A 26,071-nucleotide genomic window follows, 5' to 3' on the forward strand; every position below is an offset into this window, starting at 1 on the left:
TGTGTCCATGTGTTTGTGAGTGGTGATGTCTGTGTGTGTCTCCGTACCAGCTGACTGCTTGAAGCCGCTGCATCTCTTGTTGTTCCAGTGCCCCGATCTCAGGGACTGGCCCAGGACAAAGCCTCCCCATCCAAAAGGTGCCCTAACGGGGAAGGATCCATCACCGTGACCCTGGCCCGTGGAGCCCACCAAGCCACTTCTACCACCAGCAGTCCCGACCACAGCGACCACGCCCTGTCAGCCAGCAGTGACTCAGGCCTGTCCAGCACCTCTCTGTGGACTGACAAACCCCCAGCCCCGATCACCACAACCACCAGCTCCAGGCCCCAGCAAGGCCCCAGCCGTCAGGAGAAGGCCCAGCTGAAGCGCCTGCTGAGCGGGTTCGGCCTGGAGGAGATGTCTGAGTGCGGAGGAGGGGGGCCAGGAGTGATGACCATACAGAAACGGGCCCCAGCCCAGGTGCATGGCAACGGGGACCTGCGGCCCCCCAGGGAGAGGGAGACGGACATCCTGGATGATGAGGTCCTCCTGTCGGGTCACGACCTGCGCAGCGTGGACAGCCTCGGTACCCTGTCATCCTCCTGCCACAAGAGCAGCCAGAACTCATTGCTTTCAGATGGCTTCAGTAGCCCTGGGGGAGAGGAGCACCAGCTCCACCACCACCAACCCCAGCACCACCACCCAGCCCCGGCCACAATGGAGGAGTACGAGAGAGCCTACGCAGAGGCCCGGAGGAGCTGCTTTGGCCAGAGGAGTGCCTCAGTCTCCACCCCCGCCACCGCCATGCCGATGCCCAAGCAGCAGGTCTACCGGCAGGGCAGCTACTCCACACACACCTGGGTGCGCCAACAGCAGATGGTAGCAGCCCATCAGTACGCCTACCTGCAGGCCGAGGAGGGTGAGGAGAGGGAGAGGTACCTAGGGGACAACAAACCACAAGGGGGAAGCCCACCCAAACCTCCAACCCCTACAGTGTCACAACAAGGACCCGTGCTGAATATGAACACTGCTGCCTTGAGAACGGTGGTGGCACCACAGACACACAACGAGCAGCCTCCTGCAGTCGTCAACGATAACAACAACAGCCGAGACGAAGAGTTCAACTCTTTGACTGTGGACATTGATAACTCCATCGACCAGCTCAACCAGTTGATCATGGACCTGGACCCCACGTTCGTGCCTGTCCCCACACGCTCCAGCTCGGTCAAGAGAAACGGCGGGGAGCATGTGAATGGCTCAGCCACCACAAACGCCACCTCCACCGGGTGCCCCAATGGAGTCAGTCCCAGAGTCACAGAGAACAGTACAGCCGCACTGCAAAGCACACAGCCGTCAGGTAAGACAGCAAGTTCTGGGTGTGGTGATTGGTGGCGGTGGTGATATGAATGGTGGTGGTTGTAATAATGGTGATGTTTTACAATGGTACTGGTGGTAGTAATGTTAGTGGTGGTGGTGGAAATGTGATCCAACATCTGCACACAGCAGAGCATCATGAAAAAAATGGTGGTGGTAAGAAATCAATGAGACGATTGAAGAGTTGGTGATGTTTCTTTTCAAATCCTCACTTCTCTTACAACACAGTGTTAACTTTTCCCAAACACACCGTTGCCCTCTCCTACCTTGAGAGCTGTTAGCCAATGTAAATAGCAGGCTTCCTGCCAGCTTTTCAGATGTTTTCTGCGTGTTTCTGAGGGATAGGCCGTTGTCGAGGCTTGTCTGTGTACAACTGTCTCACTCGGAGAGCGAGATAGAGAGAGATGACTGTCATCAGCTCTGTAGATCTAGGCTCATAGCTCTCAGCTCAGGTGCTCACTGAAGCCACTTTTATCAGTAGAGACACCAGCTTGACGTGTCTTGCTTTCAGAAGACAGTATCTTAAAGGGAATATTACAGCTGTTGGAGTCAATGTCAGCAGGTCCCCTTGCATGTTGTCCATCTAAAAGAATAGCAAACCCCCAAAAGTGGAGGAATATTCTAACGTACTTGTATGTTTTGAATATTACAATAGTTTCCCTCTAATAACCCTTATGTACAGATCAGCTGCCAAATATTGTATTTCCTCTGGATATTGGCCTGACTGATATTATGCCATTGGACACAGACTGAAACAATGTGCCAAAGAATCCTAGGAATGTTAAGTACTTATCAATGACTGAAAAGTTGCCTAGGTCTCCCACCAGCTTTAGACCTTAGCCATTCACAGTGTTTTGGTCTGTAATCTGAAATCAGCTAATTTCACTATCTCACTTTTGTTTGTTTCCCGCTATCAGCAATACTTATCTTACAGCTAGCTATTCATATGTGCATATGCAATCTTACCCTCTCACTAAAACCACAAATGTTCTGTCTTTTTCATTTCACCAAACGTAGCTGTATCTTAAATTGTTAAACTTGTGAACGTTGTTGACTCAAGGATGGCAGTGCGTTCATTGACTCTGGAACTGTGGTCCACCATTTTGTTTCTAACTGGAGTGTGCGAGTGTGGTCTGGCCGTCAGTAGAGTGTGAACCACTTTAAGATATTTACCTGGAGCAGCCAGTGGGAACAGAAAGAGGTGAGCACAGTGCCGGGAGGAGGACCAAGGAATTTCCAAGCAAGGAACAAGTGTGCCTTGAGGCATTGCATTTTCCATCTGATTCCAGATACTTGTACCTGTCTGTGCATATTGGCTACATACTCTAGAAAGCCTAGACACGCAGCACAGTATAGTACAGGAACACTCTGTGTTTAGTTTATTTACAACAATGCAATCTATGATAAATGGCCATATACAGTGCCTTCAGAAAGTATTCAAAGCCTTTGACTTTTCCATATTTTGTTGTGTAACAGACAGAACTTAAAATGGATTAAATGCAGATTGTGTGTCACTGTCCTACACACAATACCCCAACATGTCAAAGGGGAATCATGTTTTAAGACCATTACAAATCAAAAGCTGAAATGTCTTGAGTCATTTCAGAACCCCTTTGTTATGGCAATACACCCAGTCAATACACCCAGTCAATACACCCAGTCACGAAAAAGATACAGGTGTCCTTCAGGTGTCCTTCCCAACTCAGTTGCTGGAGAGGAAGGAAACCCCTCAAGGATTTCACCATAAAGCCAATGGTGACTTTAAAACAGTTACAGAGTTTAATTCCTGTGATAGGAGAAAACTGAGGATGGATCAACAACATTGTAGTTACTACACAATACTTACCTACATGAATAAAGCATGTACAGAACACAAATATTCCAAATGATGCATCCTTTCTGCAATAAGGCACTAAAGTAAAACTGCAAAACATTTAGCAAAGAAATACACTTTATGTCCTGAATACAAAGTGTTATGTTTGGGGCAAATCCTACACAACACATTACACACAACACACTCTCCATATTTTCAAGCATGATGGTGGCTAAATAATGTTATGGATGTCATTGGAGTTTATTTTACTAGGCCGGTCAGTTAAGAACAAATTCTTATTTTCAACTGCCTGTTCAGGGGCAGAACCACATATTTGCATAGCAGTGAAAGTTGACATTGTATGTTCCAAATTACATCACCAAGAGGTAGTTTATAGTGAAAACAATTTTGGTTCTAAAACGAAACCTTGAGGAACACCGAAACTTATCATTGATAAACCATCCACAGAGACAAACTTATATCTTTCAGACAGATAAGACCTAAACCAGCCAAGAACTTGTCCGTGTAGACCAAATAGGGTTTATAATCTCTCCAAAAATTGTGGTGATCGATAGTGTCAAAAGCAACACAAAGGTCTAGGAGCACGATGAAAGATGCAGAGCCTTGGACTGATACCATTAAAAGGTCATTTAACACTTTCGCAAGCGCAGTCTCATTCGTATGATAGGGTCTAAAACCAGACTGTATAAATTATTTGTCTTCAGGAAGTCAGTTGAAGTGCAACAGCTTTTTCCCCCAAAACTGAGAGGAATGGGAGATTCGATAAAGACTGATTAGTTGTAAAAAAAAAAATACCGGTCAAGGTCTGTCTTTTTCAGGAAAGGCTTTATTACTGCCAATTTTAGTGAGTTTGGTACAGACCCTGAGAATAGGAGCCGTTTATTATGTTCAACATAGGAGGGCCAAGCACAGGAAGTAGCTCTTTCAGTAGTTTAGTTGGAATAGGGTAAGGTTTAGAGGCCATGACTGTTTTCGTGAATGTGTCGAGAGATACAGGATTAAAAAACTTGAGTGTCTCTATTGATCCTTGGTCCTGGCAGTTCTGTGCAGATTTAGGACAACTGAGTTTTGGAGAAATAAGAAGACTTAAATAGGTTGTCACGTCTAGTAAAGGTGGGTGGAATCAGGCGCAGAGAGCAAATAGCGATAAGTAGTTTATTCTCCGGTGAACAAAAATAAACACGTACAACCCAAAAATACAAACAGGGTGAAATTATCCAAAACAGGATAACAGACAAACCGGAGAATAATAAACACAAAAAACATCGACAGACGAAACGAATGACAAAACAAACAATCCCGCACAAAACAAGGGCGGGACAACCTACATTATATACAGATACTAATTAACTAACACACAGGTGAAAACAATCAGACAAAACCAACAGATACACGAAAAGGGATCGGTAGTGGCTAATAGGACGGTGACGACGACCGCTGAGCACCGCCTGAACGGGCAGGAGAGCCAACCTCGGCGGAAGTCGTGACATAGGTCTCCGTAATTTCCTGTCTAATGATCAGGATCTTTTTGTCGAAGCAGTTAATGAATTCATCACTGCTGAAGTGAAGGCCATCCTCACTTGGGGAATGCTGCTTATTAGTTATCTTTGTGACAGTATCAAAAATACATTTTGGATTGATTTTAATCTCCTCAATTATGTTGGAAAAGTAGGTTTCCTCGAGCAGCAGTGAGAGCTCTTCGATGTTGAACAGTACAGTCTTTCCAAGATAATCGGAAGATGCCAATTCCGTTCCAATTTTCTGGAAGCTTGCTTCAGGGCTCTGGTATTTTCTGTGTACCAGGGAGCTCATTTCTTGTGACAAATGTTTTTGGCTACTGCATCTAGGGTACAGTATTTCTCAACGTTAAATTTAGATCCTTAGTGAGGTGGTTAACAGATTTTTTACTCCGATGTCCTTGGGTAGGTGGAGGGAGTCTGGAAGAACATCTAGAAATCTGGGTTGTCCAAGAATTTATAGTTTGGCTTTTGATAATTCTTTGTTGGAGTCTGATCAGATTATTTGTTGGAATTGAGGATGATGAGGAAAAACATTTAGATCCACAATATTTATTATTAATATTTATTTACAAAACTAGTCACAGGGTATGAATGTGGCAAAGCGTAGGTGCGGAGATAGGTTGGACAAAACCCACTTTATTTTTACATTTTTTATTTGACCTCTATTTAACTAGGTGAGTCAGTTAAGAACAAATTCTTATTTTCAATGACGGCCTAGGAACAGTGGGTTAGCTGTCTGTTCAGGGGCAGAACGACAGATTTGTACCTTGTTCAGCTCGGGGATTCGAACTTGCAACCTTTCGGTTACTAGTCCAACGCTCTGAGTCAAAGATGGCACCAAAATCCTTTTGGAGCGGGTCTGTGGAATTGTCCATGAGAATTTTCTACGTTACCAAAAATGTGAATATTTGCCATGATGACGAGATCTGATAGGAATTCAGGGAACTCAGTGAGGAACACTGTATATGGCCCAGGAGGCCTGTCCTCACCATAAGGTGATAGTTCGCCTTTATATTAAGAGTACAGCGACTGCAATGAGAAGGCATAATGTTGCAGTTGCAAGGAGCGACGCAGGAGATGAGAAGCAGGTACAGGGAGTGAAGGTTTAATAGCTTACAGACATGAAACGGAACAGGAACAGCTTCTGGACAGGAATACTTAACAACAATTAATGCGGACACAGAGAACACCACCGAGGAACAGACAGATATACAGGGGGGGGGGTAATCAACAAGGTGAAGGAGTCCAGGTGAGTCCAATGAGCACTGCCTATGCGTAATGTTGGTGATAGGTGCTTATAAAGAAGGGTAGCCTAGCGCCCTCGAGCGCCAGGAAGGGGGAGCGGGAGCAGTTGTGACAATACCCCCCACCCCCTTCTAGGAGCACCACCCGGCGTCCCGCCTGGGGAGCCGGTTGAGGCATGGGAGTCTGACGATCCGGCTGAGGTGTGAAAGCCTGACGATCCGGGCTGAGGTGTGAAAGCCTGACGACCCGGGTGAGGTGTGAAAGCCTGACGATCCGGGCTGAGGTGTGAAAGCCTGACGATCCGGGCTGAGGTGTGAAAGCCTGACGATCCGGCTGAGGTGTGAAAGCCTGACGATCCGGCTGAGGTGTGAAAGCCTGACGATCCGGCTGGGGTGTGAAAGCCTGGCGATCCGGCTGAGGTGTGAAAGCCTGACGATCCGGCTGAGGTGTGAAAGCCTGACGATCCCGCTGCGGCGGAGAAGTCCGATGGGCCGGCTGAAGCATGACGTGAACCTGCCGAGCCAACCGAGGCAAGGAAACCTCTTGAGCCAGCTTGGGCGTGACAGCCCGACGAGTCAGCTTAGGCACCCCCAGTTTCATCGGAGGCGGACCCCGGGTCTGTCTCCAACAAAACCCTAAAAAACTCTGAGATGCTTCTTGTAATGGTGTCCACATTCTCTATGGAGCGACGCAGGAGAAGCAGGTACAGGGAGTGAAGGTTTAATAGCTGACGGACATGAAACGGAACAGGAACAGCTTCTGGACAGGAACACTTAACAACAATTAATGCGGACACAGAGAACACCACCGAGGAACAGACAGATACAGGGGGTAATCAACAAGGTGAAGGAGTCCAGGTGAGTCCAATGAGCGCTGCTGGCGTAATGATGGTAACAGGTGCATGTAAAGAAAGGTAGCCTGGCGCACTCGAGCACCAGGGACGGGGAGCAGGCGGGACAACGGTAGCTTGTTTTCGTCCGGAGGAGGTCCTGCAGATTTATGTCCAGATAAAGCCTCCATGGTGAAAAAGTTTAATCAAAAAAAGTGTTGTGAGGACAAAACTAAGACCTCGGTAAAGTTGTTAAAAACAGAGTTTGATTAAATAATTATTAAGCGTAAAAAGCTAAAAGGTTTGGCAGGGAGCCAAGTAGCAACAGTACAGCAGTGCAGAGACAGTCAGCATAGCCTGAAGGTAAAGAGTGTCAGTTCCTCTTGCTGCTCCGTAGGCAAGTACCATGGTCTTGAAGTGGAATGCAAGCTTTGACTGGAAGCTTACAGAGGAGTGGGATAACATGGGAAAATAGGGAAGGTTGAACATTATGCGGGCTGCAGCATTCTGGATAAGTTCCAGTGGTTTGACAATATGGCAGACAGACAGACAGACAGACAGACAGACAGACAGACAGACAGACAGACAGAACAGCTGTAGCCATATATCCCATGTGTAGAGCAGCTGCATAGAAGACATGCACAAACACTGCCACACTCATGAACAGTGAATACTTCACATGAAACATCCTGAACATTACAAGCAAACTCGCTCAACTGTTGTGTACATGTCAAGCCCAACTTATAAGTGAATTTCCGGGTTGTGTAGTGTCTCCTTTCCTTCGTGGAAATAGGCGAAGTACTGTCGTGCTTATGTTTGCTGAGTGACTAACATAATCTTAACCCAAATCATGATATAATTTTAGGAATATCTGATATCTCTACAAAGTGAGGACTCCCAAAAACAGAAAAAGATAGCAACATCCCAAAAATGACTGTGTTTACAAGCTAAAGGACAATGACGAGATCCCCCCTGAGATCAGCAGTTTGAGAGGTGATAGTGAGTCGTTGCAGTGTTTGTCTATCACATGGTAATGAGATGGCCATTCATTCAGATCCTCTTCAAAGAGCTCAACTCCCCATGATGCCTCCAACCCACAACAGAGACAAACTTTTAGTCGAAGCTCGCATCCACTTCAAAACCATGGTACTTACCTATGGATCTGCAAGGAGAACTGCCCCTCCTTACCTTCAGGCTATGCTCAAACCCCCAATCAGAGCACTCTGTTATGTCACCTATGGTCTCTTGGCCCTCCCACCCCTACATGGGTCATCTTCCGCTCGGCGTAATCAAAGCTCTTCTCTGTCCTGGCACCCCAATGGTAGAACAAGCTTCCCCCTAACGTCAAGACTGTGGAGTCCCTGTCCATCTCCCAAAAAGGTCTGAAACTCTACTTCTCCAAAGAGTAGATGAAATAAATCCCACGCCCCCAGAAAAAAACAGCCTGCTCTTGTCTTTTCCTACTAGCACTGACTTTGCTGATAACTTCTTTACTGAGGGAAAGTGTATTTACTATGACTGTGATATTTATATACATCTTAAGATGAATGCACACATTTTAAGTCGCAACAGGAAACGTGAATTATTATGTGCATTATAATCAATAAAACATTTTTTTAGGGGTTGATAACCTTTTTAGTTTGGGAAATCAAGTCGGACATTTCAAATGACAAACTTTAGAAGCCTTTTTCAAACTCAAATCCACTACAAGTTTGCATTTAGTAATTTGCAGGAAAAGCAACAAAAGAGTGATCAAATTAAGATCCTACCTCTGTAAATGGCTAAAATGTAAATGTTAATGTACAAACAAGTGTGCCTAGCCAGACTGAAACATACAGGTTTCGAAAAAAAACGGACACACACTCAAAAGAAAAGATGCTGACAGAGAAAAATACAACAAATGAAGTCCAAAATAACACACACACACACACCGGGAGGCCTTAAATTAGCACCCCGTGCCAAGTGGAGGGTCATCCCACGCCAGTCATTCACAATCCTGACCCCCACCTCACATTCCTCTCAGCCCCCGCTGCATTCCTCACCTGTCCACTCACAACGACACAGACACTAGTACTGAAGTTATTGGAGTGGTATAATAACTCCTAGTAGAGATTGTAGTGAAGAAGTTAGAGCCAGAAATCTTTGGTATGCTATTGCTTCACACATTGCATTTCACTAACATGGCTTAACGGGTTGACATTCTTCAGAAGCGTGTATTTCCTATAGGTTTGTGGTGGTAGGGCTTTCTGGTATGTTCAACGTTAATGGCCAGTTCTCACCCTCCTCTCCGTCTCTGTGTTTGTTTGTCTGTTCAGCTGCCCCATTGTCCGTTGGTGACGTCAGAGTGGACTCCATGCAGAGTCGGCAGGACAGTGATGTCACAGATCACCCAGGATTCGGTGGCTCACGCTGGGGCGTGCAGGAGGAGTACAAGAGCACACGGACCTTCTCACCCTGCGTACCTCACTCCCAGGTACAGGAACATACTGAAACCGTGTCTCACTGACTCCCAATGTCTGTCAATACCGTGTCATTATCTTGCTTGTCATGATGTGCCCTATTTTGTGTGTTCGTGCCGGGTTTTGCTGTGTACTGTTTTTGCTGGGTACAATGAGGTGATGTTTACACACATGTTTTTCCTGTGTGTGTGTGTGTGTGTGTGTGTGTGTGTGTGTGTGTGTGTGTGTGTGTATTTCCGTCTGTGTGTTTTGTATTACAGCATGGCATGCTGTTCAGGAGTGACAGTGTGGACTACAGAGCTCAGGGTCCAGAGATGGACAGTGGAGTGGAGGCTGGTAGTGACATGACTCCTCCTACTCCTGCCTTCCCCATCTCTCCCCCTACACCTTATGGTAAGAGCATCTGTTATTGTCTTGTGTATTTTTCCAGGGGTTTGTGTGAGTGTTCATATGATGGCTCTCGTGATCGTTGCTGAATTACTGGATTTTAAACCTCATCTCGTCTTCTATGCTTCCATAGTGAAAAACATGGCGGAATTCACTCACCTGAGGCAAACTCCATCTCCCAGCATGCAATCATATGGAGCTTACAGGACGGACCATGGTAGGTCATTGTGACAATGTGTACTGTACCTCTGGAGAATGTAGGCTCTAAGCTGTGTGTATCACAGCACACTGACATTCTCATTCATTCGGGATGAAGTGAGATAAATGTTGAAATATATTCTTTAACACAATGGATTACAGCTGTTACTCAAAAAATACTTCTATTTTTAGAGTATAGAATTATTTGTAGAAATACCACTAGTCTCTAAATAAAGTGAATAGATGTATTGAAATGTCAGGCCATTGTGAGGTGAATAGATAATGTGGCACTTGACCTTTGACAAAGCCATTTGATTGAAGGAGCCAGACCATGGGGCAGTGAAACAATTGCTAGTAAGTGTTCTATGTAGGGAAGTGTACACATTGGAAGTGATGGAGTCTATTCCACTCATTCTCCCTCTCATCCCCCTCTCCCTCTTTACTTAATCTCTCACTTAAATAACAACAGAGAGTAGGTGATGGAGAAAGATAGTGAGTGAGAGAAGGAGCTCTAGGAGACAGAGAGGGACCCAGTGCTGGTCACATTCCATAACTAATGTCTGAGAACATTGTGTTGGTTGGAGGCAGTGCACTAAACAAAGCCAGGGACTGCCTCCCTTCCCTGGGGGTTCCATACCAGACTCTCCCCTCCCATGGTTGGTTTGGAGAACGTCTGTGTGGTTTCAGTCCTGAAAAGTTAGTCTTTTATAGCACATTGTGTCAAAGCCTTCAGTGCCTGAAACAGTTCCATTTTTGTTTGTCCGTAGAAGTTTTGTTGTGGTCTTAGATGTTTCTCAGTGGTGGAACACACCCAGTTATACACATGGAGGCTCTTAAAGTGAGCCAGTCTGCTTCAGCAGGAAAATAATTCTGCAGCAACAGGAATTGTGAATTACTTTGTTGATTATAATGAATAGACATGTTTGTAGGGGTTGATACATTTCAAGTCTGAAATTTCAAAGTGGAAATTACAAACTTCAGAAGCCTTTTTAAACCTAAAGTATAATACATGTTTAAAATGTCCTGCATTGCAGCAAAGTTGTCCTGCATAAGGGTGCTCAAATTAAGATCCTTCATCTGTATCAGTGGAGGCTCCTCAGAGGAGAAAGGGGAGGACCATCCTCCTCAGTGAATTAAGCACATTAATCCGCTTTACAACGGGTGTGGAGCCCAAGAGTCATACATAGGCGGCGTTTGAGTTTCAACTTTGGGGGAGATGATTTTCACCATAACAATGCAACTTTAAAATAAAGTATTACATGCATAATCACATTTGCAGGTCCCTTTTGAGAACAGTGTTATCCAGCTAGTTGATTGCGTTTTGGAACATTTGCGCTTTTAGCCTACTGCCATGTGCGCACTACAGATCCAGGTTCGATCCCGGGCTGTGTCGCAGCTGGCCCCGACCAGAAGACCCATGAGGCGGCGCACAATTGGTCGTCCGGGTTAGGGGAGAGTTTTGACGGACAGGATCTCCTTTTCCCATCGCGCTCTAGCGACTCCTGTGGCAGGCCGGGTGCATGCACACTGACATGGTCGCCAGTTGGACGGTGTTTCCTCCGACACATTGATGCGGCTGGCTTCCGGGTTAAGCGAGCAGTGTGTCAAGAACCAAGTGAGGCTTGGCAGAGTCTTGTTTCGGAGGACGCATGGCTCTTGACCTTCGCCTCTCCTGAGTCTGTACAGGAGTTGCAGCGATGGGACAATACTGTAACTACCAATTGGATATCACGAAATTGGGGAGAAAATAATAATACATAAGGTGATGGCTCCGGATGAATGGCACGACAATGGGCCTCAGGATTTTGTCACGGTATCTCTGTGCATTCAAATTGCCATCGATAAAATGCAATTGTGTTCATGGTCCATAGCTCAAACCATAACCCCACCACCACCATGGGGCACTCTGTTCACAATGTTGACATCAGCAAACCGCTTGCCAACACAACGCCATACACGCTGTCTGCCATCTACCCAGTACAGTTGAAACTGGGATTTATTTGTGAAGAACATACCAACACAACGCCATACACGTTGTCTGCCATCTACCCAGTACAGTTGAAACTGGGATTTATTTGTGAAGAACATACCAACACAACGCCATACACGTTGTCTGCCATCTACCCAGTACAGTTGAAACTGGGATTTATCCGGGAAGAACATACTTCTCCAACATGCCAGTGGCCATCGAAGTGGCCATCGAAGATGAGCATTTGCCCACTGAAGTCAGTTACAATGTTGAATTGCAGTCGGGTTAAGACCCTGGTGAGGAAGACAAGCGTGCAGATGAGCTTCCCTGAGAAGGTTTCTGAATGTTTTTGCAGAAATTCAATCAGTTGATAATATTCTCACCAGGCTTAATATTTCCCACCATAATGTCACCTAAAAGAATCCATGCCTTTTGTGGCCAAAGTGGCCATTGTGCCCTTGGGCTGAATATAATACACTGAACAAAAATATAAACGCAACATGCAAGTGTTGGTCCCATGTTTTATGAGTTGTCCGTGCTTGGGAGTCCCATGGGGCGGCACACAATTGGCCAAGCGTCATCCATGTTTGGCCAGGGTAGGCTGTCATTGTAAATAAGAATTTGTTCTTAACTGACTTGCCTAGTTAAATAAAAAAAATGTAACATTGTGCTGGGTACAATAAAAGGCCACTCTAAAATGTGCAGTTTTGTCAGGCAACACAATGTCCCAAGTTTCGAGGGAGCGTGCAATTGGAATGCTGACTGCAGGAATGTCCACCAGAGCTGTTGCCAGAGAATGTAATATTCATTTCTCTACCATAGGCCACCTCCAACATTGTTTTTATACCAGTATATCAAATTGGCCTCACAACCGCAGACCACGTGTAACCATACCAGACCAGGACCTCCACATCCTGCTTCTTCACCTGCGGAATCGTCTGAGACCAGCCACCCGACAGCTGATGAAATTGTGTGATTGCACTACCAAAGAATTTATAATACATTTATAAACCCAAAAGCTTAGCTTGACTTGGCATAGTTCCGGTGTTTAATACAATATAGTCTTAATTTATTACAATTAAAATACTGTGTATGAATTTAAATAAATAAAACCGTACAGCAGACAGAAAGTACAGCAGTAGTGACATCAACATGACACCAGGCTTGTGCAAACTACCATCTACGCATGTGTGTTGTGTTGTGTGTGTAGCTAGCTAACATAGCATCCCTCTCTGTTTGAGTAGGCTAAACCAGCTAGCTGCATTTGCTAGCTAAGTGAAAGTTTTTAAAAAATACAAGCAACTATCTCTCTCTCTCTCTTGCTTCTCCTTGATTTTGGAAGAAATTAAATTGTTCAAAACGGATCTACGGAACTATTGTCTTTTTCTCTTTGAGTAAACTATTCACCACCTTTTATACATGGCAGTGATAGCTGTAGCATATGCTTTCAGTACTAGATTCATTCTATGATCCTTTGATTGGGTGGACAATACGTCAGTTCACGCTGCAAGACCTCTGATAGGTTGGAGGACGTCCTTCAGAAGTTGACATAAATTAGGGCTGTGGCAGTCACAGCCGTTGACTGTGAAGCAAACAACTGCCGGTCTCATGGTAATTTACTGTTAATTAACATAAACACATTTAGCATCTCCTGGCTTCCACGCATAGCCTGCAAGCCACTGATGCAGTCCTTTGGAACATCTACGTTTTAAAAAGTCTAATAAATCAATTTAATAGAGCCTACCCCATTACAAAAAGGTCTAAAGAAACATATGATATGAAGAAAATGTAGTCTCTTTTTCAGAAGAACAGAATAGCATACTCTGATTTGTCCTTATGTTAGGCCTTGATATAGCTAAGCCATATGGCTGTGGGCTACACTAATTCATTTAACAAATAAGATTTGCTTAGAATTCCGTGGCATTATTTTTATTATCTTATAGTTTGAAGAATACAATTGAACGAGGCTGAATAAAATAGAAAATACATTTTCTCCAAATGATTTCCAAGAAAGTGTGCACATGCGGCTATTCTGTGTTGAGCGATTTTCAGGCTGGGGTCCTTTTTTCGCAATTTCTGCCTGACTGACGTGCCCAAAGTCAACTTCCTGTTACTCAGGCCCAGAAGCCAGGATATGCATATAATTGGTACCAATGGATAGAAAACACATTGAAGTTTGTGGAAATGTTTTAAAAAATGTATGAGATGACAACACAATTGATATGGTAGGAGAAAATCCAAAGAAAAACCAACCAGAATATTTGTTTTTGAGAGACCATCCTCTTAGAATGGAAAGCAGGCTGCACACACTTCATCAGTCTCTCAATCACAATTTGACATCAATGGCTGATGTTTTGTGTACTGAAGTCCACAAGAGAAGGGAAAAGGTGAGAGGAGGAGAGCGCATAGATAGTTGTGAGAAGGAATGATATATACAATGAGAAAAGTGATCATGCTGTTTTTATGTAGCTGCAATGAAAGTGAACTGTTTGCTGATGTAGAGATTTATCATGTACTGGCATATATCTTAAAGGCACCATCTGCAGTTGCTGGATCCATTATTGGACTTTTAAATTACTTGTATATACTGATTCATTATCGGAGAATATAACTTACAATTGCCTCAGGAGCATTAATTCGCTTTTGCCCCTTTATTAAACAATAGTTTAGGGTGTAGAGACATAATCAGACATGCCATAATTACCTTCTGTGGTTCCCTTCCCCTGAAAACAGTCACGAAGAGGGTTTTTGTTCCAAATTCAGTTGAGTAGTTGACAGAGTTGTGCCGCCCTGTCGTGACTGTGGGTCATTGGTGAGGAATGGCAGTGATGATGTCTGGGGTTATACTCACACACACACACACACACACAGTGACTGTTGTCATAGTGACATAGTGATCTGTGTCAGAGGGGTTGTGAGAGTGACAGCATCCCCAGACTGATCTGTTCCCCCACTGTGCCCACTTCAACCAAGCACGCACTGCATATCGAATCACCGCATTCAGCCGTGCCATGGTTACAGCGGGTCGAGAAATCGGGTGGCCCACCATTTTTTTACATTTCCTTGATGAAAGTGCTAGTGTCAATAGAAGGGGCGAGGGACAAAAAGATACCAGTCCCCCTCTTTCTCGTCTCTTTGTCTGTCTTGCCCTCCACATTCCCATAGAGATAACTGGTAACCCATGGAAACATCCGTCAGTCACTAAACTGTGTGGAATACGTGGACTGGAAACATGTGGTTTCAGGTTTTGGGGGCAGGCACCTGTCAGGGCCTCCATGTCAGTGATAAAAGATTTATTCAATTATGTTGGGGGGCTCTGCTAGGCAGAGTAATCGGCTCTGTACTGAACAGAGCAATGGATGGCTGCTGTACTGTTGAGCCAGCAGCAGACTGACTGGAGAATGATTTAACTCCACTACTGACTGCTCTCTTTACTATGGGATGTACTCTAAATATGTCTCACCTGGGGGGACAGCACATTTATGTGACTAAAATTCTTAAAGTTATGGTTAACAGATGAGACATTTCTGCTCCGTTTCTGTTCATGTCATATCCAGATGTTTTGGAGAAACTGGATGAAATCGGATTTATTTTGGAGTGTCTGTCAACAGACTTAGGTTTAGTGCATTCCATCCCTACTCCTTGAATGTAATAACCTATATGTGTCATTTGTAATATATATGCCCTCTCACACCCCCACAGAGCCCAGAGGTTACTTAGAGATGATTGGTCATGTTCCCCAGTCCGCAGAAGAGGGCCTTCCAGACTCTTCCCCCAGCTTCCATAGGTCCTTCAGCTCCTCTCGCTCGGCGTTCATTAGTGGGATGCCACAACGGACAGACAGGTACAGCCAATCAAATACAACGCTTTCGTACAATTATTAGAAGCCCAGCTCATGTTTATTCAAAATGTACAGTACCAGCCAAAAGTTTGGACACACCTACTCATTCAAGGGTTTTAATTATATATATTATATATTTTTCACATTGTATAATAATAGTTAAGACATCAAAACTATGAAATAACACATATGGAATCATGTAGTAAACAAAAACGTATTAATAAAATCAAAATATATTTTATGTTTTAGATACTTCAAAGTAGCCACTCTTTGCCTTGATGACAGCTTTGCAGGCTCTTGGCATTCTCTCAACCAGCTTCATGAGGAATGCTTTTCCAACAGTCTTGAAGAAGTTCCCACATATGCTGAGCATTTGTTGGATGCTTTCCTTCACGCTGCGGTCCACCTCATTTCAAACCATCTCAATTGGGTTGAGGTTGGGTGATTGTGATTGTGATAGTCATCCGTTCGCCAACTCTGGGTCTCACAAAGACACGGTGGTTGGAACAAAAAATCTAAAATTTGGACTCATCAGACCAAAAACAGATTTCCACTGGTCTAATGTCCATTGCTCGTGTTTCTTGGCCCAAGCAAGTATCTTCTTCTTATTGATGTCCTTTAGTAGTGGTTTCTTTGCAGCAATTGGACCATGAAATCCTGATTCACACAGTCTCCTCTGAACAGTTGATGTTGAGATGTGTCTGTTACTTTTCTGAGGCTGGCAATTTCTGAGGCTGGTAACTCTAATGAACTTATCCTATGTAGCAGAGGTAACTCTGGGTCTTCCTTTCCTTTGGCAGTCCTCATTCCTTTCCTGTGGTAGTCCTCTTTAAGTGCAGTTTGCGACTGTTCAAAGTTCTTGAAATGTTCCTGATTGACTGACTTCATGTCTTAAAGTAATGATGGACTGTCATTTATCTTTGCTTATTTGAGCTGTTCTTGCCATAATATGGACTTCGTATTTCACCAAATAGGGCTATCTTCTGTATACCACACCTACCTTTTCACAGCACATCTGATTGGCTCAAACACATTAAGAATGAACAAAATAACTTCCACAAATTAACCTATTAACAATGCACACCTGTTAATTTAAATGCATTCCACATGTCTACCCCATGAAGCTGGTTGAGAGAATGCCAAGAGTGTGAAAAACTTTCATCAAAGGGTGGCTACTTTGAGGAATTCCAAATTGTTCAACACTTTTTTGGTTACAACATAATTCCATATGTGTTATTTCATAGTCTTATTATTATACTATTGTTCTACAATGGAGAACATACAGTCGTGGCCAAAAGTTTTGAGAATGACACAAATATTAATTTCCACAAAGTTTGCTTCTTCAGTGTCTTTAGATATTTTTGTCAGATGTTACTATGGAATACTGAAGTATAATTACAAGTGTCAAAGGCTTTTATTGACAAATACATGAAGTTGATGCAAAGAGTCAATATTTGCAGTGTTGACCCTTCTTTTTCAAGACCTCTGCAATCTGCCCTGGCGTGTTGTCAATTAACTTCTGGGCTACATCCTGACTGATGGCAGCCCTTTCTTGCGTAATCAATGCTTGGAGTTTGTCAGAATTTGTGGGGTTTTGTTTGTCCAACCGCCTCTTGAGGATTGACCACAAGTTCTCAATGGGATTAAGGTCTGGGGATTTTCCTGGCCATGGACCCAAAATATTGATATTTTGTTCCCCGAGCCACTTAGTTATCACGTTTGCCTTATGGCAAGATGTTCCATCATGCTGAAAAAGGCATTGTTCTTCACCAAACTGTTCCTGGATGGTTGGGAGTAGTTGCTCTCGAAGGATGTCTTGATACCATTCTTTATTCATGGCTGTGTTCTTAGGCATAATTGTGAGTGAGCCCACTCTCTTGGCTGAGAAGCAACCCCACACATGAATGGTCTCAGGATGCTTTACTGTTGCCGTGACACAGGACTGATGGTAGCGCTCACCTTGTCTTCTCCAGACCAGCTTTTTTTCTGGATTCCCCAAACAATCGGAAACCCCAGTCCTCAGCAGTCCAAACCCTGTACCTTTTGCAGAATATCAGTCTGTCCCTGATGTTTTTCCTGGAGAGAAGTGGCTTCTTTGCTGCCCTTCTTGACACCAGCACATCCTCCAAAAGTCTTCGCCTCACTGTGCGTGCAGATGCACTCACACCTGCCTGCTGCCACACCTGCCTGCTGCCATTCCTGAGCAAGCTCTGTACTGGTGCTGCCCCGATCCCGCAGCTGAATCAACTTTAGGAGACGGTCCTGGCGCTTGCTGGACTTTCTTGAGCGCCCTGAAACCTTCTTCACAACAATTGAACCGCTCTCCTTGAAGTTCTTGATGATCTGATACATGGTTGATTTAGGTGAAATCTTACTGGCAGCAATATCCTTGCCTGTGAAGCCCTTTTTGTGCAAAGCAATGATGACGGCACGTGTTCCCTTGCAGGTAGCCATGGTTGACAGAGGAAGAACAATCCAAATCAAGCACCACCCTCCTTTTGAAGCTTCCAGTCTGTTATTCGAACTCAATCAGCATGACAGAGTGACCTCCAGCCTTGTGTTAACGAGATAATCACTGACATGATGTTAGCTGGTCCTTTTGTGGCAGGGCTGAAATGCAGTGGAAAGTTTTTTGGGGGATTCAGTTAATTTTGCATGGCAAAGAGGGACTTTGCAAATAATTGCAATTCATCTGATCACTCTTCATAACATTCTGGAGTATATGCAAATTGCCATCCTACAAACTGAGTCAGCAGACTTTGTCAAAGTTAATATTTGTGTCATTCTCAAAACTTTTGGCCACGACTGTAGTAGAAATATGAGTAGTTGTGTTCAAACTTTTGACTGGTACTGTACATGAACATTTTACATTTAAGCAGATGCTAATTATGGTTATAGGCTACATGTTCTGAAAATATATTATGGTCATACAGTTTCATTAGAGAGGTGTTTTTCATGATCTTCTCATTTTTGTGTTCTTCCTCCTCTCTCAAGCCCCTCCATGGGTCAGCCCTGGCCAGAGGACAGAGCCCTTCATCCCCACTCCATGTCCTTGGACTACAGCCACCACTCCCCTCCCATGCACCCCCAACCCCACACTCACCCTGCGCCCAACGCCCACAGCTCCCCCCGGGGCAGCCAGCAGAGCCACATGGCACACTATGGCCTCACCCACAGCCTTGCGCACAGCTTTGACGTGCAAGACAACTTAGGCCTGGGGGGCTATGGCGCAGTCGACAGCCCACCCTCTGCCTCTCCTCTACTGGGGAACGGAGGCATGGAGAGGGGCCTGTCCTCTATGGGCACCATCCGGACCCAGCACCTGCCACAGCTGCAGCAGCTCCAGGCCCAGGGTGCCTTGCCTCCACTGCTGCCTGAGAAGAGGAGGGAGTCGGACGGGGAGCACTCCTTGGGCACAGCCTCCCCAGCCCCTAGCGGATTCTCCAGCCCACATAGCGGAAGCTCCCTCAGTATCCCATTTCCCAACATCCTGCCTGATCTCTCAGCCTCTGCACAGATGCCGGGCACCGCTTCACCTCTGCCAGGTAACCCCCTTGCTCACACAATTAATAGCCAATCACTTCTTATCTGAGCCAATGGCTTGGGTTGGTACAATACTGTAAAGAAGGTAATCAGTTCTGTTCTACAGTGGCAAGACAAGTATGTGAACCCTTTGGAATTACCTGGATTTCTGCATAAATTGGTCATAAAATTTGATCTGATCTTCATCTAAGTCACAACAATAGATGAACACAGTCTGCTTAAACTAATAACACGCAAACAATTTTACGTTTTCATATCTTCATTGAACACACCGTATAAACATTCACAGTGCAGGGTGGAAAAAGTTTCTGAACGTTTGGATTTAATAACTGGTTGACCCTCCTCTGCCAGCAATAACCTCAACCAAACGTTTTCTGTAGTTGCAGATCAGACCTGCACAACGGTCAGGAGGAATTTTGGACCATTCCTCTTTACAAAACTGTTTAAGTTCAGTAATATTCTTGGGATGTCTGGTGTGAACCTCTCTCTTGAGGTAATGCCACAGCATCTCAATCAGGTTGAGGTCAGGACTCTGACTGAGCCACTCCAGAAGGCATATTTTCTTCTGTTGAAGCCTTTCTGTTGTTGATTTACTTCTGTGTTTTGGGTCGTTGTCCTGAAGCTCAACTTCTGTTGAGTTTCAGTTGGCGGACAGATAGCCTTACATGCTCCTGCAAAATGTCTTGATAAACTTTGGAATTCATTTTTCTGTTGATGATAGCAAGCTGTCCAGGCCCCGAAGGCAGCAAAGCAGTCCAAACCATGATGCTCCCTCCACCATACTTTACAGTTGGGATGAGGTTTTGATGTTGGTGTGCTTTGGCTTTTTCTCTCCACACATAGTGTTGTGTGTTCCTTCCAAACCAATGAACTTTAATTTAATCTGTCCACAAAATATTTTGCCAGTAGCACTGTAAAACATTCAGGTGCTCTTTTGCGAACTTCAGACGTGCAGCAATGTTTTTTTGTTGTTGACAGAAATGGGTTCTTCCGTGGTGTCCTCCCATGAACACCATTCTTGTTTAGTGTTTACCATGTCGTAGTCTCGTCAACAGAGACCGATTAATCGGAATGGCCGATTAATTAGGGCCGTTTTCAAGTTTTCATAACAAACGGTCATCAGCATTTTTGGACACCGATTATGATCGATTACATTGCACTCCATGAGGAGACTGCGTGGCAGACTGACTACCTGTTATGCGAGTGCAGCAAGGAGCCATGGTAAGGTGCTAGCTAGCATTAAACTTATCTTATAAAAAACAATCAATCTTAACATAATCACTAGTTAACTACACATGGTTGATGATATTGCTAGTTTATATAGCTTGTCGATGCAGTGCCTGTTAATTTATCATTGAATCATAGCCTACTTCACCAAACGGGTGATTTAACAAGTGCATTCGTGAAAAAAAGCACTGTCGTTGCACCAATGTGTACCTAACCATAAACATCAATGCCTTTCTTAAAATCAATACACAAGTATATATTTTTAAACCTGCATATTTAGTTAATATTGCCTGCTAACATGAATTTCTTTTAACTGGGGAAATTGTGTCACTTCTCTTGCGTTCTGTGCAAGCAGAGTCAGGGTGTATGTATGTGTGAAGACCATTTCTTCCTAACAAAGACCGTAATTAATTTGCCAGAATTCGACATAATTATGACATTACATTGAAGGTTGTGCAATGTAACAGCAATATTTAGAGTTAGGGTTGCCACCCGTTAGATAAAATACGGAACATTTCTTTATTTCACTGAAAGAATAAACGTTTTGTTTTCAAAATGATAGTTTCTGGATTTGAACATATTAATGACCTAAGGCTCGTATTTCTGTGTTATTATATTATAATTAAGTCTATGATTTGATAGAGCAATCTGACTGAGCGGTGGTAGGCAGCAGCAGGCTCATAAGCATTCATTCAAACAGCAATTTCCTGCATTTGCCAGCAGCTCTTCCCTGTGCTTCAAGCATTGCGCTGTTTATGACTTCAAGCCTATCAACTCCCGAGATTAGGCTGGCAATACTAAAGTACCTATTAGACCATCCAATAGTCAAAGGTATATGAAATACAAATGGTATAGAGAGAAATAGTCCATAATAACTACAACCTAAAACTTCTTACCTGGGAATATTGAAGACTCATGATCAAAGGAACCACCAGCTTTCATATGTTCTAAGCAAGGAACTCAAACGTTAGCTTTTTTACATGGCACATATTGCACTTCTTATTCCAACACTTTTTTTTTGCATAATTTAAACCAAATTGAACATGTTTCATTATTTATTTGAGACTAAATAGATTTGATTGATGTATTATATTAAGTTAAAATAAGTGTTCATTCAGTATTGTTGTAATTGTCATTATTACAAATATATATAGAAAAATCAGACAATTAATCGGTATTGGCTTTTTTTTGGTCCCCCAATAATCGGTATCGGTTTCGACGTTGAAAAATCCTAATCGGTCGACCTCTAGTTAGCATGTTAGAGATTTCTGTAAGTCTTTAGCTGACACTCTAAGATTCTTATTAACCTCATTGAGCATTCTGCAGTCATCTTTGCAGGCCAGCCTATCCTAGGGAGAGTAGCAACAGTGCTGAACTTTCTCCATTCATAGACCATTTGTCTTACTGTGAACTTCAAGGCTTTTAAACATACTTTTCTAATCCATTCCAACTTTATGCAAGTCAAATTCTAATCTTAGGTCACATGAGATCTCTTTTGTTCGAGGCATGGTTCACATCAGGCAATGCTTCTAGTGACTAGCAAACTCAAATTTTGTGAGGTTTTTTTTATAGGGCAGGGCATCTCTAACCATATCTCCAATCTCATCTCATTGATCGGACTCCAGGTTAGCTGACTGACTCCAATTATCTTTTGGAGAAGTCATTAGCCTCGGGGTTCACATACTTTTTCCAACCTACACTGTGAATATTTAAATTATGTATTCAATATGGACAAGAAACATAATACTTTGTGTGTTATTAGTTTAAGCACATTGTGTTTGTCCATTGTGATAAAAATGTTATGACAAATTTATGCAGAAATCCAGGTAATTCCAAAGGGTTCACATACTTCTTCTTGAGACTGTATGTACTGTATCCTTTAGGTGGGTTTTCTCGGTCAATTCGGATTAGCCACATATGGATGTCTTTTGAACTTGGTTACAGTGATTGAATGCCTGAGGTCTTTGTGCATTGACTAACCTCTGGTGTGTTTGTGATACTGTTTTTCCAGATGTCCTGGCCAGCAAGCATGTGACTGTAAACTTTGTGCAAGACACATCGAAATTCTGGTACAAGCCTGATATCTCCAGGGACCAAGGTAAAAACATTAGGAAATTTGTGTTTTGTTTCCGAGTATTTTGTCTGCCAAATTTCCATAATGCACTTCAACATTTTGACAGTGTTGTGAGATTTTGACAGTTTCCACACTCCTCTGTGACATCGTCACTAAAATGTATTCCTGTGTCCTTCTCTTCTCCTTTCCTCCTTCTTTCCTCCTCCGCTCAGCTATCTCAGTCCTGAAGGACAAGGAGCCCGGATTTTTCATAGTACGGGACAGCCACTCCTTCAAAGGAGCCTATGGGCTGGCCATGAAGGTGGCCACACCCCCTCCCTCAGTCCTGCAGCAGAGCAAGAAAGGTAGGAATTGGCTGAGAGAGATAAGGGGACAGAGCTTTAGGTTCAGACCGGTTCCTGTTTGATGTGGGACATAGGAGTAGGATGATGATTGATGAAGCCCATATAGGCAACACGTATTTATATGGACAGTGAAGCTACAACTTTAAATTTGGCTCTATACTCCAGCATTTTGGATTTGAAATCAAATGTTTTATATAAGGTGACAGTACTGAATGTCGCCTTTTATTTGAGGGTATTTTCATACATATCTGTTTTACCGTTTAGGAATGAAAGCACTTTATGTATCTGGTCCCCACATTTTAAGGTGTCTTCAGTATTTGGCCAAATTTACTTATAGTGTATTGAAGAAGTCAAAAGTTCAGTATTTATTCCCATATTCCAAGCCTACAATATCAAGCTTTTGACTGGGTCAAACTTGTTGGATGCATTTGCAGTTTGTTTTGCTTGTGTTTCGGATTATTTTGTGCCCAATAGAAATGGATGTATTGTGCCATTTTGGAGTCACTTTTATTGTAAAAAGTTTTTTTGTAAATAAGAATATAATATGTTTCTGAACACTTCCACATGAATGTGGATGCTACCATGGTTACGCATAATCATGTATGAATCTTGAATAATGTTACAGAAAGTTACAGAGGGTCAAAGATCATGCCCCCAAAACATGCTAACCTCTCACCATTACCAATAACAGGGGAGGTTAGCATTTTTGGGGTGGGTATGATATTTATGCCTGCTAGGAATATGGGACCAAATGCTAATCTTTTGACTAAATGTTATACACTATTAGTGAATTTGTCCAAATACTTAGATACATAAAGTGTGGTAAAACAGATATGTATGAAAATACCCTCGATTAAAAGATGACACACTGTTGCCTCATATAAAACATTTGATCTTAAATCCAAAATGCTGAAGTTTAGAGCCAAATTCAACGTTTTAGCTTCATTATCTAAATAAATACGTAGGGGAATGTATGCTTATCTAGGGTCAATTTTGTGTTCATCCATGGTCATGATTACAATTGTTGGAGGATAAGCTGGTCCTAGATCTGTACATACGGGCAGGTTCACCACATTTCCAGAACCTTTCCGTGCTCCAGAAGGCCCCATTAGAACAGGGGTATCACGGAATTGGCTGACTGAGTTGCAGCATCCTGGGAACCAAACAGCTATAAAAGCCCTCTACTGTTACAACTCTCTGAATTCAACTCCATGGAGGGAACATGATAGTCCCCTCTCTGTTCGTTCAACAGCTCCTAGCTTTTGGTCTCTCTTCTGGTCAGCATTGTGATAGAACCAAACAGGCGTGCTCTTTGTTAAGTAGTTTTAGATGTAGCAGCTAGTGCTTTAAAACAAACAATAGAAAAAGCAGGTTTTCTAAACCTGCACAGATTTCAGGCCTTTCTCCATGGGTGCTTTTTGCCCTACACACAGTAATGTAACGTTGTGTGACATTCAGGGCAGATTGTTTTATTACGCACCATGAAACACAGCCTCTATTCAATTTAGAAATGTCCTGGCAAGCAATACATCGCTTTGTTCATGGCCTTCCTTGTTTTACGTTTCAAGTTGTGTTTCTCACATGCACAAGTACAGTGAAATGCTTAACTTGCAAGCCCTTCCCAACAGGGCAGTATTCAATGTCAAAATAGTATAAGTAAAAACTAAACACGAGAAATAAGAACAAACTTGAAAGTAAGCTACGTATGTGTATACAGTGCAATTGGAAATAATTCAGACCCCTTGACTTTTTCCAAATTTGGTTACATTACAGCCTTTTTCTAAAATGGATTAAATAGTTGTTTTCCTTCTCATCAATCTACACACAATACCTCATAATGACAAAGCAAAAAAACTTAAATTTCACATTTACATAAGTATTCAGACCCTTTACTCAGTACTTTGTTGAAGTGCTGCAGAGATGGTTGTCCTTCTGGAAGGTTCTCCTATCTCCACAGAAGATCTCTGGAGCTCTGTCAGAGTGACCATCAAGTAATTGGTCACCTCCCTGACCAACACCCTTCTCCCCCGATTGTTCAGTTTGGCCAGGCGGCCAACTCAGGAAGAGTCTTGATGGTTCCAAACTTCTTGCATTTAAGAATGATGGAGGCCACTGTGTTCTTGGGGACCTTCAATGCTGCAGAGATATTTTGGTACCCTTCCCCAGATCTGCGCCTTGACACAATCTTGGAGCTCCACGGACAAATCCTTCGACCTCATGGCTTGCTTTTTGCTCTGACATGCTCTGCCAACTGTGGGACCTTATATAAACAGGTGTGTGCCTTTCCAAATCATGTCCAATCAATTGAATTTACCACAAGTGGACTCCAATCAAGTTGTAGAAGAATCTCATGGATGATCAATGGGAACGTTTGCAAAAATGTCAAAAAATATGTTTTTGCTTTGTCATTGTGGGTTATTGATGAGGTTGTAAGGTAACAAAATGTGGAAAAGGGAAGGAGGTCTGAATACTTTCCGAATGCACTGTACATGGTCAGAGCCAGTACCAAATTGACAATGTGCAGAGATACTGGAGTAGTTGAGGTATGGCGGTATACTTTTCAAGCTTCAATGTCACATGCACAAGTACAGTGAAATGCAATAATCAACAACAATGTATTATTAGAAAAAAAAACATGAAATACACAATTAAGTAAGTAATCATAATATATACAGGAAATGTATAAAAAGTCAGTTCCAATACCATATTTACAATGTGCAGGGATACTGAAGTGATGGAGGTAAATATGTATAGGGGTAAGGTGACTAGGCAACAGGATATAAGATAAACAGAGTAGCAGCAGCTTGTATTTCAGTGGGTGTGCGTGCGGGTGTGTAGAGTCCAAATAAATGTATATGTGAGTGAATCTTTGTGTTGGAGTGACAGTGAGTGTGTAGGGCCCTGTGATTGTGCATAGAGACTGCAAAGATTGAAATAAAAGGTCAAGAAAGATACGAGGTTAACTCAAGTCTGTGAGCTATTTTGTTAGCTATTTATCAGTCGTACTGCTTGGGGATGGAAGCTGTTCAAGACCCTGTTGGTGTCAGACATGTCAGTCTTGGCATGTGGTAGGAGAAATTGTCTATGGCTTGGGTGGTTGGAGTCTTTGAAGATTTCCCATGTCCTTCTTTTCCGCCTGATATAGAGGTCCTGGATGGCAGGGAGCTCGGTCGCAGTGAATTATTGGGCTGTCATCACAACCCTCTGTAAAGCCATGCTATCGAGGGCGGTGGTATTGCCATACCATG

The 26,071-nt window shown here is 43.4% G+C and overlaps 2 protein-coding genes across 3 annotated transcripts in view; one reads left to right on the forward strand and one right to left on the reverse strand.

Annotated features, from left to right (window-relative positions):
- LOC118394762 (solute carrier family 22 member 23-like) overlaps positions 1–26,071 on the reverse strand; it is a 457,726-nt gene that overhangs the window by 166,101 nt on the left and 265,554 nt on the right. The gene's annotated exons all lie outside the window — the stretch shown is intronic.
- Positions 1–26,071, forward strand: part of LOC118394764 (tensin-3-like) — a 79,289-nt gene that overhangs the window by 45,285 nt on the left and 7,933 nt on the right. For both annotated transcript variants that reach the window (XM_035788293.2, XM_035788294.2), the window contains exons 13-20: positions 89–1,336; positions 9,097–9,254; positions 9,501–9,633; positions 9,761–9,844; positions 15,497–15,638; positions 18,630–19,180; positions 22,417–22,503; positions 22,692–22,823. In XM_035788293.2, the coding sequence (XP_035644186.1) occupies positions 89–1,336; positions 9,097–9,254; positions 9,501–9,633; positions 9,761–9,844; positions 15,497–15,638; positions 18,630–19,180; positions 22,417–22,503; positions 22,692–22,823 (2,535 nt within the window). The remainder of the gene's footprint in view (positions 1–88; positions 1,337–9,096; positions 9,255–9,500; positions 9,634–9,760; positions 9,845–15,496; positions 15,639–18,629; positions 19,181–22,416; positions 22,504–22,691; positions 22,824–26,071) is intronic.

Source organism: Oncorhynchus keta, chromosome 15 (genome assembly GCF_023373465.1).
Source record: "Oncorhynchus keta strain PuntledgeMale-10-30-2019 chromosome 15, Oket_V2, whole genome shotgun sequence".
Taxonomy (NCBI): domain Eukaryota; kingdom Metazoa; phylum Chordata; class Actinopteri; order Salmoniformes; family Salmonidae; genus Oncorhynchus; species Oncorhynchus keta.